Source organism: Acartia tonsa, chromosome 2, assembly GCF_053477335.1.
Source record: "Acartia tonsa isolate MP-2025a chromosome 2, ASM5347733v1, whole genome shotgun sequence".
Classification (NCBI taxonomy): Eukaryota; Metazoa; Arthropoda; class Copepoda; order Calanoida; family Acartiidae; genus Acartia; species Acartia tonsa.
This window is the reverse complement of record NC_137261.1, coordinates 44174296-44187517: the sequence shown is the minus strand read 5'-3', so window position 1 is coordinate 44187517 and position 13222 is coordinate 44174296. Positions and strand designations below refer to the sequence as shown.

General features: G+C 30.0%; 1 protein-coding gene across 8 annotated transcripts in view; it reads left to right on the top strand.

Annotated features, from left to right (window-relative positions):
- Nucleotides 1-12847, top strand: part of unc-13 (protein unc13 homolog) — a 78970-nt gene extending 66123 nt beyond the window's left edge. For all 8 annotated transcript variants that reach the window (XM_080150995.1, XM_080150997.1, XM_080150996.1 and 5 more), the window contains 11 exons: nucleotides 1279-1387; nucleotides 1800-1912; nucleotides 3967-4133; nucleotides 4297-4570; nucleotides 6580-6714; nucleotides 7130-7223; nucleotides 7709-7840; nucleotides 8456-8551; nucleotides 9245-9404; nucleotides 9656-9782; nucleotides 10487-12847. In XM_080150995.1, coding sequence (XP_080007121.1) covers nucleotides 1279-1387; nucleotides 1800-1912; nucleotides 3967-4133; nucleotides 4297-4570; nucleotides 6580-6714; nucleotides 7130-7223; nucleotides 7709-7840; nucleotides 8456-8551; nucleotides 9245-9404; nucleotides 9656-9782; nucleotides 10487-10645 — 1566 coding nt within the window. In that variant the 3' untranslated portion in view covers nucleotides 10646-12847. The remainder of the gene's footprint in view (nucleotides 1-1278; nucleotides 1388-1799; nucleotides 1913-3966; nucleotides 4134-4296; nucleotides 4571-6579; nucleotides 6715-7129; nucleotides 7224-7708; nucleotides 7841-8455; nucleotides 8552-9244; nucleotides 9405-9655; nucleotides 9783-10486) is intronic.
- The last annotated feature ends 375 nt before the right edge of the window (nucleotides 12848-13222 follow it).

The following is a 13222-nucleotide window of genomic DNA, read 5'->3' as shown; positions in this document are numbered from 1 at the left end:
CAGTTTTGTCCTTTTATCGTGATTTTCTGTATATAAAACACGAGCAAGTTTTTTCTCAAAATTTAATTTTTATTAATCCAATTAACTCAAATTTATTTTTTAAATGTTTTAAAACAAAAACTATTAAACATAGTTTATTATAATTAAGTTTATTTGTTTCATAGTTTCACAATTTTTCTTTTTAAAAGTACGATCAATAAACTATTTTGTTGAAAGTTTTATTAACGTTTCTATAAATTAATTGAAAAAGGTTTTATCTATAATACAAAGTAGCTTGAGTCTGTCCGTCTGTCTGTCCCTTAAGATCTCGGTAACCACTGGACCGATCGGATTCTCCTCTTCAGGGTCCTGTGGTAGTTTTAAGCTATTTTCTTTAGGTGTGGGACACCCCCAACCCCCCCAAAACAAAAAAATCCCCCCCCCCCCCATTTTTTCTTGGAGATATCCTTGCAGGTCCTTTTTTTTGTAGGAGATATCTTTGGTCCTTTTTAGAAGATTTCCTTGGTCCTTCTTATTTTTTAAAAGCGAAGCTTTTCTATAATTAGGGTCGGTCCGTCCGTCCGTACGTCCGTCCGTCCGTACGTCCGTAACGGATAGCTTTTTCCGTTAATTTAGGCATGTTAAAATTGTCCTATCGATATCAAATTTTGCATGGTGATTCCTTAAGTAGTTAGGTACGATTTAGAAAGCGTAGCAACTCTATAATCATTACCAAAATGTCCGTACGTCCATTTTAAACATGTTGATTTTTTTACTTTTTAACAACAAATTTTTATGTGATCAAATCATCGGATTGATCTGATTTTTGGTATATTGATTCCTGGGACAACAAAGTATAATGTAATAAGCAAAGCAACTCTATAATCAAGTCCTAAAAATGTAAGTATGTCCATAAAAATTATCCTGTATCAAGCAGTTTTACAACAAATTTACTTACAATTTCGCTTTGACTCTTATAAATTTATATTATGATAATTAAGTTCTAACACTATACAAGTGTTAATGTCCGTTTGTCCTAACGTTTCAATGCTTCGCTTTTATGGATGTTGTCATCCTTGTTTTTAAGAATTTCACCTTACACTTTTTTTATCGTCTCTCGGGGCAAAGCCCCTAGAGGCTAGGGGCGAAGCCGCTAGTTAGATATGAAAGAAAGAAAATTGAAAAATTAATTTAATTTTTTTATAATAGTTTTATAAAGTTTAATGTTAGCAACCTAAATTGACCATTTTCCCCTGTCATAATATCCAAATTTATTCTTATCCATTATTTTTATTTTAGTTTAAGAAGAACACGGATCATTCCAACTTTTCAAGCAGTGTTGTCGATGTTTTTACACAATTAACTCAATGCTTTGAAGTTCTTCAGAAACTTGAATGTACAAATCCAGGTAAAAAAATAGTTATTTGTTGTATCGTATTATAGACATCTTTCCGTGGATATTAAAATAAAAAATTGTAATATAAAAACCAGTTTTGTTAGGCCCGAGATATGCTGAAGTCTTGAGCTAACAAAACAGGTATTAATAATATGATTTTTTTTATATTTGTTGAAGATTGTCTGTAATATGATGCTATGCATGATTTTTCATTATATAGACCATGCATTGAAAACCATAATAGCAAACAAATGGACGAAAAATTGTTCCCTGTCAATATATCCACGTATTCAATATCCATTTTCAAAATCCATTATGCCAATTGGATAAACACACCTTACTTTCATTCAACCTATTTTCTTCTCCATTAATTACATTAATTGCAATTTTGTAAGTAACAAGCATTAACTATTTGTTTCTTAAGGTATCTGGAACAGATATATGAAGAGGTTTGCCAAGACTGTGGTTAAAGTCCTGACGGCCTATGCAGACCTTCTCAAGAATGACTTCCCTAACCATCTTAGGGATGAACGAACGGTAATTTTGAACATCAAAATTGTTCTTATATAGGGTATGGGGAAGCAAATGTTTTCAAGAGAAAATAATTATACAAAAGGCATATCAAAAGCCTATTCAACTATTTTTAACCCTTTTCTACAGAGTAACCACAAAATAACATGAGTTTTTCTAATATTATTGTGCATTTGTAAAATTGACATTGACATTTTGATTCCTTTTATCCTATTCTCAATGCATATTCAGTAGCCCTGTCCAATAATTTTACTTTTTTATTTTGTGGAAAAGTGACGTTTTCTGAACAATTCAAAGGATATAATGATTTTTTGCTAGCTAAAAATAATAATTTTTAATTTTGAAATAGGAGGTTAGTATCAGTTTTGCAAGTGACGTATACTGTATTTATTTTTGTAATTAAATTATTTTTTTATTAATTTGGGGCTGGTGGCTTGTCTTACTGAAGGTTTAAATCGAAAAGATAAGTTAGTTAGTTTGAAATAATAGAAATAGAAGAGTAGAAGAATATTCTGAACCCTTTTTTCGTCAAATCTAAGAGAGAACATTCCTAGCAGACAAAAGTATTGTTTACTTTCGACTCAAGCTGATGTGGATTCTTAAAAAATGATAGACTCGCTATTCGATAGTGAGGCAAAATTATTTTTGTGAAAAATCATCCAAAAGCACATTAAAAATCTACAAAAATTAAACAAAATCATATGTTAATCACCCTCTTAAGATTTTATTTCATTTTTGTAAATTTTTTTATTCGATTTTGGAGGATTTTTCACAAAAATAATTTTGCCTCACCAGCGAGTTGCCAGCCTAACTTTTTTTTTTAAGAATCCAACTTTGTTTCATGCTTTCAAATTGTAAACGAAATTTTTGGGCAATTAATTCTGATTCCGCAAAGCTTTCTACTAAGAAAATATACTGTTAACAGCTGACTTTTATGTATGTATGAAATGAAAAAAAACATGCCTTCGTAGGAAAATGTGTACATAATTTCAACCAATGAGATCCAATGTAAATTCCGATGCGATTCTCCTATTGGCTCAATCAGACATTCCCTCTCTTTCTTAGTACCTTTATTTTTGAAATAGGCTTGGTTGTCTTGGAATGCAGCTGTACGGTTGCCGAGCCCAAAACACTAGGCAAATACTGAGATTTATTTTTGTAAAAAAATGAAATATCAAAATATTGAAAGGGCCTACTATTCATACATAGCTATTAAATATGCAAAATTCATATGTTGCACTCAAAATATTGGTAAAATACATTCTTTTCATTTCTTTATTTTTTCATTCTTTAAAAACTCAACATTTTTTTCTACCTTTACAGAGAATGAATTATTAACAGTATTTTCATACACCAACTTTTTACTCATGAATAATTTCATGTTTTTTCTTTACTCTTAACTTCAAAACTTTACAACAAAAACTCTTTCAGTAGTGCAGTTACTCTATCACATAGGTATGTCTGTACGTCTTTTTATTCCAGCCAGTACACACACTTATATACTTACAGCTACAAACAATCTTGCAGCAGTGATACTCTACACTCTTTTTTTGTTTCTTTTAAATATAGCGGATAATTTGTTATTGATTTCTTTGTGAAATACTATTGAATCTAAAATGATGCTTGCTGCTAGCTTGTGCGTAAGGATATCCTTGTTTTTTGAGTTTAAAAAAGAGCAGGTTTCAACAAAGAAAAGTTTGTGCTCCAGCCCTCAAGGTCGAAAGCTTTGCCAAAGTTGAAAAGCAATATAATATCATACAGTTTTATACTTAAACTTTTACACTTTTACAATTTATTTAATCTGATACAAACTAAACATAATTTTGGTCGTAAAAAGTTGAAAACTAAATTGTACAAAATAGGCTTTAACTCAGTTCCGGATTTAAATTAAAATTAGATATGAAAATGCTTAAAGTTTGTTTATCTGATTAAGAATTTTTTAGAATTTCAAAGTATGATAATGTAAATGACACATCATAATCATAAATGAAATTTTAAAAATAGGACAGAGGGTAACACATTTTTATTAATAACTAAATCAACCTTCTGTTATTTTTCAGTCCTGTGTCCTGATGAACAACATCCAGCAGACCAGAATCCAGCTTGAGAAGACCTACCAGAGCATGGGTGGCAGTGAGCTAGAGCAAGATGCCGCGGCCATTTTGAATCAACAACAATCCACGCTAAATGTCGTCCTCGATGCCTTAGCCCATAGATTCGCTGAAAGGTAAACACTTCATATTTTATTAAATTTGGAAAATTACATTAACAAAAAAACAAAGCACATCTAAGTTCGACAGAAGTTGGAATACTTAGTTTTAACTTCAAAAAAGGGCACATTAAATAGTTTTTAATATATTTTCAAATATTTATCCTTTAAATTATTTTAGTATCAGCGGCAAGGTGGATAACTCTGTGAAGATGATGGGCAAGCTGTTGAGTGAAATCAAGGGCGGCGCCCAGGGCCAGGCCATCTCAAAGTCGGAGGTTGCCGCGGCCGCCGACAGCATCCTGGCGCCCGTCATGGACCTCCTGGACGGCTCGCTGTCCATGTACGCCGAGAACTGTGATAAGTCTGTGTTGAAACGGCTGCTGAAACAGCTGTGGAGAATTGTGATGCGCAGCCTGGAAAGGAATATTGTACTTCCACCAATTAATGAAAAGGTACGCTTCTTATTTTCTCCATGGATCTTACAAAAAGGTTTAGAAACAAATACCAAAAGTAACGTTTATTTATGTCTTATTATTTCCCAAAACTACTTTTATGGGGGGTGGGAGGGGGGGGGGGGGGGGTACTATTAATACAGGGAGGAAGGAGACATAGTTCTTATTATGTTTTCTTATTCGTTGACTTCGGGCACTTTTAATGAATTTTGATTGGTTGTTTCATCAAGTTTAGTGTCCAAACGTTTCAACCACCAATTGTAATCTAAATAAGGGGTAAATTTGTGTATCTTCATTGGGGATGTACATTAATTTATTAGCCATTGTCTTATTCCTGCTATTAATATGATATAATATAGGGTAGAATCCTTTACTCTGTTACATGTTGAATAATATTATCCAATTCTTTGTATTTATTTGATATATCATGTGTGCTTCTTTACATATACACACTTCAATACTTTACACTAATAATTTATACATATTTCTCTCTTTTTTTCTATCTATCTATCTATTAATCTCTTTGACACAAAGTTCAATACTTTACACAAATAATTTATACATATTTCTCTCTTTTTCTCTCTTTCTTTCTATCTATCTATTAATCTCTTTGACACAAACAAACAAATATTTAAACAGCATTTTAGTTCTACTAAAGACACCCTTTGGTTTATGAGTAAGGAGAAAATAGTATCAAATTAAAATACATATACGAACTTTTCCAAGAAATAAGATTTTTTTAAGATGGAAAATATTAATTCTAAATGTTTCTCAGTATGAGAGAAAAATTATAACCTATTATTCCTTTTATTGCAGTAAGATACATAATAAATTTGTGTATCGCAAGAAGAGTAAATGTTTCAAACCAGTATTTGTATTTTTAATAGATTTGAAATGAGCATCCATTTTGTTAGATACTAACTAAAAACATCAAAATCTATAACAGATAAAATAGCAATGATTTTAAATAAACAGCCATTTGCTATTGTATCAAACTATGCAGTGCATATATATAATATTAATGATTTAGTATTCCATATAAATAAAAATATACTATGTATATGTTTGATATAAATACTATGTATATTGATGCAAATAAAGGATATTAGATATTGGATCATTCATATAATATTAATCATTCCTAAAAACGCAAAATTATAGTATTTTCTTTTATGTAAATATTCATAAATTATTCTCACGTGATTTACTTATTTGTTCCAAAGCTGTGCAACTATTGGATATTATAATTCTTGTTACACCTTGTAGTTTGCTACTATTGGATATAATAATTCTTGTTACACCTTGTAGTTTGCTACTATTGGATATAATAATTCTTGTTACACCTTGTAGTTTGCTACTATTGGATATAATAATTCTTGTTACACCTTGTAGTTTGCTACTATTGGATATAATAATTCTTGTTACACCTTGTAGTTTGCTACTATTGGATATAATAATTCTTGTTACACCTTGTAGTTTGCTACTATTGGATATAATAATTCTTGTTACACCTTGTAGTTTGCTACTATTGGATATAATAATTCTTGTTACACCTTGTAGTTTGCTACTATTGGATATAATAATTCTTGTTACACCTTGTAGTTTGAGAAAAATATAAAGATTTATTGTCTGTTAAGTTTGACAGTTTTAATATGGAGAGCAAATTTATAAATCTTTCAACTAAATTTTTAAGAATTTATATCTTTTCACTATACACATAACAGATAAATAAATTTCAGAATGGAGTGAATTTATAACTACTCCCCTAGCATCTAGTGTTCTTGAAAGACAAAAAGAGGCTAGACAAAAAGCTTAAACCACCCCAAGACTCAAATAAAAGAATGTTAAAAAAATCATAAAATTAATACCAGTTTTATAAGACTGCGATTTCGGTCCCTCGAGACTTACAAAAAAAATTATTCTTTTATTTTTTCATTTTAATATCCGCGGAAAACTGTATAAAATACGATTCGATAATAGTATTGGAAATGAATAATAAATATTTTTAGAACGCATTGCGAAGCTTCGTCGGAGACGCGAAGAACGTGGCAGAGTCCGCTGTGAAGGTGGAGGACGTCACATCCATCCTCAAGAAGGGGTTGCCCCTGAAGGCCGACGTCAAGAATGTGATGAACGTTGTCTCGGTGATTTTTTTTTTAATTATGTAAAATTATAATAGCTGTGCCTCTAGCATCTAGGGGCTTTGTATTCGAAGGGACAGAGTTGGGCTAGAAAAATAGCTTAAAAGACTTCAATTTGAAAACAACATAGCCTAAAACAATCACAGGGTCTATGTAAGCTTACCTAAAATAGGGAACCAAATCGGTTCAGTAGTTAATGAGATTTTAAGCTTCAAAAAATTTCTCTTATTACTTTTAAAAATGGGAATTATAAGAATAATATTAGCCTTACTTTTTACCAAGTGTGAGAGAAAAGCCAAAAATCAATATATTTATAGTATTATTTTTTAAACTTATCTTAATCTATCAATTTATCTATCTATCTATGTATACTTATCTATCTCTCTAAGTAGACTAATCTATCTATGTATGTATTTAGGACATATCAAAGGAGGGTGAACGAAGTCTGACACCGAAACAGTGTGCTGTTCTTGAGAGCGCACTGGATGCAATCAAACAATACTTCCATGCTGGTAAAACTTTTTTTTGTCTCATTTTCATAAATTGAAACTCGCAGCGGGCTAAAATAACGATACCGCCCATCCACCCATTTTATCCTTTCCCCTTCCCCACCTTCAGGATGAAAGAACTAACCTATGAAGGAGTTCCATGTTAGCAATCTAAATTGTCGACATTTCTTCCCCTGTCATAATATCCACGTATATTCTACATCTATTTACATACGTCTATTTCATATAACAACAAGGGGCCTGAAGGTAAAATTATGTATTTTGGGGGAAATACAGAAAAATTCTGCTCTGTAAAATTTTGTTGTGTATTTTATATTATTTGTCCTTTATTAATAGACTATGATTTTATCTTAATAAATTATTATATCAAATATCATTCTAAAGTCAAACTGTCTAAAATTATGGTGTTTTAATAATAAATCTCCCCTTTTTACATGACGTAAAATCTATTATTAGCCGAATTCATGTAAATAAATATAAAAATCTAGGCGGCAATGGGTTGAAGATGTCATACGTGAACAAATCTGAAGAGTTGAAATCCCTACAACACGCTCTGTCTCTTTACACACAGACCACGGATGCTCTTATTCTTAATTTTGTCAACTCACAAAAGAATCAAGGTAATGATTACTTACTTACAAACAGACAGACACATCAACAGAGTAAATGAAGTTGAAAGCATATGTTTATGAAGGAGTAAGTTACGGAAAGTTTTATGTGTGACGTCATAAAAGTACGTTTAAATCCATCTTTTTATGCGTTTTCTTTTCAACTTCTCATCTCATTCTTCCTTATTAGACGTATTTTCATGACGTCACATATGACACTTTCCATATCTCCGTTTATGAGGAGAATCTTCTCAAGAAATATCAGTAGCTGTCATATTTATCAAATGAGTTAATTTCATTTTTTAGTTACTAAGAGGAGTATAGACGGACAAATTGATTTATAAAATAGATTCATTATGGTCAAAAATGTTCATAACAAATTTCAGTCGTCTTTCTTTCATATCAACCGAGAAATCAATCTTCCCTCAAAAGAAGAACAAACGGACAGATATATAAAATTGTAACAAATAGAAGACAGTAAAATTTTTGATTCATTGCTTTAAATCAAAAGAGTTTTTCTTTCTTCTACTTCAATTAGCATTTACCAAATAATAAAAGACGTTTAATATCTTTAACTTGTCTTAACGATTACAGAAAAAACAACCACAAACAATATTTAATATTTAGATTCGTCATCAGTGGAAGGAGTAGTGGGTGAGGTTTCAGTTCAAGTTGATCTGTACACACATCCCGGCAGTGGCGATCATAAAGTTACTGTCAAAGGTAAAAATAGATTTTATTTCTACTATCTATTTTATTTTCTATTTTGCCTCGTTTAGAATATTTAGCTTCAAAATACAAAATTAAAGGATAGGTAGAATTAAATAAAAAAATAAAAACTACAATTTAAAATATAGTTTAACTACTAACAATGAAGTTCGTGCCTAAAAAAATGCATGGATCGGCAGCCGCGACTAGGCATAAAATTTAAACCTGTTTGGATGCTCTGAAAGTTTTGTTTTATAGGGAAATATCATATTTGGATCAGGTTTAGACTTCCAGCTTATTTTTAAAAGGTTACAGGCGGCTGCCGAATCCAAAAAAAGAAAAATACATTAAAGTAAAAAGACATTATACTCAGTGATTGTTAGTTAAGATATATAAAATAGAGTTTTAATTATGAATTAGCTTTAGGGAAGAAATTTTCACATTTCATAATTGACTAATAAAACTGAAAGCGAGAAGAAAACTAGCTGAAAATGTAGGAAATGTTAAACCTTTGAAGTTTATATAGCACTGTAAAAGTTTGATGGAATGGTTATTAGATTATTTTCTCCTTCATATAATATACATCACAAATTCATAGTACATGTTTTAAATGAGCTTATAAAAAAGAAATGAAAACTGGTTGTATTCTCATTTCGGAAAGTGGTCTATAATAGGATGCATTAAATAACTATAATAATATTATTTCAGTGGTGGCAGCTAACGACCTGAAGACGCCCAAGACCCAGACGTTCAAACCTTACGTGGAGGTGAACCTGATAGGACCCAACCTTTCTGATAAGAAGAGAAGGTTTGAGACCAAGACAAAGAACGCAAACTGGTCACCAAAGTACAACGAAATCTTCCATTTGTAAGTGTTTTATTTTTTACAATAAAGGTATTTTTGTTAGGCCTTGGGGATTATCGCAAATTTAAGGTTGTTAGAATTGTTCAATCAAATTAAAAGTTCTTGAAATACCAAGTCATAATTTAAAACTAGAAATAAACTACATGTTTGTTGTCGATTAGTCGGCTTTTTGACAAAAAGTTTTTTACCATGACAATTGAATAACTAACGTGGTGATTTCTATTTAAAGATTTATAACAATTAAAATTTTTCAGTATGATTGGTACCGACAATCATTTATCATCCTACGAGCTGCACATCGGTGTGAAGGATTACTGTTTCGGCAGGGAGAACAGGCTCATTGGGGTCTCCGTCATTCAGCTCAGAGACATCATGGATCAGGTCAGATAATTTCCAGTGTGACTTTGAAACCGTTGGATTAGAACCGGTTCCCAGGCATACTGAGAAATTTTTATGGCATCTTATTTTCCACGAAAATTTAAATTAAAATGATAAAATTAATACCAATTTTGTTAGCACTGGCCTTCGGCCCCTCGGGGCTAACAAAAACAGGGTTTAATCTTATCATTTTTCATTTTAATATCTGCGGAAAGCTGTCTATAATACGATGCGATAAATAAATATTGAAAACAAAGTATTTACCAGAATTTACAAAAACGAAAAGCATATTTTTTGGAAATTTCTTTCTTTTAGAACATCAGAACATATTTTTTTGTGTTTAAAAATTTATTCTTCAAATGTTTGACAGTACATATATCTTGGTTTCATTCTATGCATTAAAAATATAATTAGAAACTAGGATAATAAAATAAATTGTTTAATTTTCTCATGAAATAAGATAATTATACTGTATAATTTACAGTTTAATTTTCAGTGCTTTAAAAGTTTTTAAAACTAAGATAGACATTTACAGAGTTTTATTATAAAATGTTTGTGAAAAAAAAGACTAAACAATAGAAACAAGTTTAAATTTTTTAAAAAGGATGTAGGATACCTTTAAAGAAGACTACATGAATAAAACTAATATAACCCCTTAAATTTAAAAAATAATTTTGATTAACTTTTATTATAAATTATATTTGCAGGGATCCTGCGCTTGTTGGCTAGCCCTGGGTAAACGTATCCAGATGGACGAGACAGGGTGGACAATTCTTAGAATTCTATCACAACGCACAACAGACGAGGTGGCCAAAGAGTTTGTCAAACTCAAGTCAGAAGTGCGCAGCGATGAACCTCTGAACTAAGCAAACTTCAGCGGCATTCCTTCGCATTGATATGCAAAGACAAAAAAAATCCTCGAAAATAAAAACAACAAATCTGCAAAAACAAGAACAAAACAAAATCCATATTGGACTGTGTTTATCCAAATCATTATTATACATTATATTAGCTGAATTTATCATACATATAGAGACTACATTCATATTTAATATTTAAAAATTAGAGTTATCTAATTAGAGTTTAGAATCATTCAAACAAACGGTACATTCATACGTTCACTTCACCCTTCTGGAACATATGGAAAGGTGAGAGGTGTTGCTGATATTCATTCTATTCATCCTTATACCAGAGACAATTCATATAGGTTTTCCAATTTATCATATTGGTTCTCTAGCATCAAAAACCTATTCTATGTGATTAATCTTGAAAACTGTGCAACAATTATATTAAAAAAAAGAATCTAGTCAATGTTACAAGACTTTTAGATAACCTAAAACTGCCCCTAACATTTTTTTGTCTTTTTGGAAAGTTAATGATATACTTTAGAATTTATCAAACCTATTGTTTGGTATTTTTTAATTATTAGATAAATTTAATTAACTTTTTAAAAAGAAAAAAATAACAGTTTAGGTTTAGACAATTAGAAAAGTGAGAAAAAAAACTGTACTATGCTTAACAATTCTAAATCCAGAATATGTTAATGGGCATAGAAAAATTTCTTCAAGTGTTTTCCAAATATTTTGTATTACAATTAGGACGTTATTGATTATTATTATAATTATTGTTATAAGTATTTGTTATCTCTCTATATATACCTTGCCTTATATATTATTATTCAAAAATTCCAATGATAATCATGTAAAAAAAAAACAACAGAAAGACACTGAAAAAACACATTCACTTACACTCATACACACATATACATACATTACTACACTAGTATTGAAAACACACAGTGTTACTGTTTCCTACATTTATTTAGTTTTTTTAGAGTTTATCTTTATTATTATATTATTATCATTAATTATTGTGATTCTCCTCAACATTATCATTAAAAAAAAATTAGAATATGATCAGTTTTGATGTTCCCTATTTATTTAATGTCTGTATAATTGTAAATATATGAAGAAAAAAAATGTTTATAGAATTTTCCAAAAATTCAGGACTGTTTTATTGTAATTTATACAAAAGCTTTGCTGCTCTTCACAAATTATTTCATCAAAATTGAATGATTTTTAATTGCTTTTTATCTTTAGACTAAAAAAACATTTTGAATTCCTAAACTTTATAATCTTAAATAAATTGATAGAAATTTTGGCACTATTTCAATTATACAGAATTTGATAAAAAAAAGACTTCTAGAAAACAAATTTATATAAAAATAAAGTAAATAATACAAAGACAAATAGTTAAAGCAAAGAAATCAATCAATCAATCAAGTTCACATTATCTATAGATGGAATAGTTAATAAATGTTTTCATGTGACTTTTTATGTTAAATTTAGCACTTTTCAATGAAGTTATACAAAATATATCAAATCAAAATGAAATATTTTTTTTTCACAAAAAAATAACAATTTTATAAATTTTAAAGTCACAATGAAACCTCATTTATAAATTGTTTTGCTGCCTTACAACTCTAATTATTCTCTATTAGAAAATGAGAACCATCTAGAATAAAAAAAAGGGTCCAAAGATAATTATTTTTCATGTTCTCTCTAATTAAACCCATTAGTAATGAAAATGTTAAAATTAAAAATTTCTATTCTTTCAATAAGATTCTTGTCCTTTATTAAAAAAAAACTTTCATGTATTTCAAATAGTAATTTTAAATTTATTAAAAATGATATGTAATAGAATTGTTTTTTGAAAAGTTAATTTATTTTGGCTCCGGTGACAACTAGCCAGGGATACAGGGAATTCGAATGGAAGACAAATATGTCCTTCTTATAAAAAAAGGTTAATTTTTTTTTCTTCCTGTAGATTTTCAAAAAAAAACATTGTTAAATCCCTAATTAAACAGTTACAAATTACAATTTTTATAACTTTTGAATTTAGAGGAAGATTTATTATGTTCCATTGCCTGCTCCCTGTATGCCAGGTAATGATATTGAACTCTGATGGTATTTCTACTTAATTAAATATTGTGTCCATTATTAAAATTATTATTATAGCAGTAATTTCCATTTCAAAATGAAATACATTATGATTTATGAATTACAAAATATTTGTTTCTTTATTATAATGCAATAGCAGGTTACGGATTACTTAGTTAAGTAACTCGTTAGGGCGGGATTCTTCTTCGATTTAAGAGATTATCTAGAGAAGCCATAGCATAAGTCGCTTGTAATGGTATGCGATACTCTAACACTCAAAATTAAGTAACAACCAACAAACCCTTTAATACCACGACCTTAGTCTAAAGGTTCTAACTGTGCGTGGTAATGAATTTCACCTGTTTATAGGCCCTACCTTCACTATACTTGTCAATTGTCAGACATAGCAGCAGAAGGTAACATTTGAAGTCTCTAGAATGACGCGGTGTGGACCAGACAGCAAGCAGGCATAATATCATTTATGTTCATGCCGCGGGTTACGGC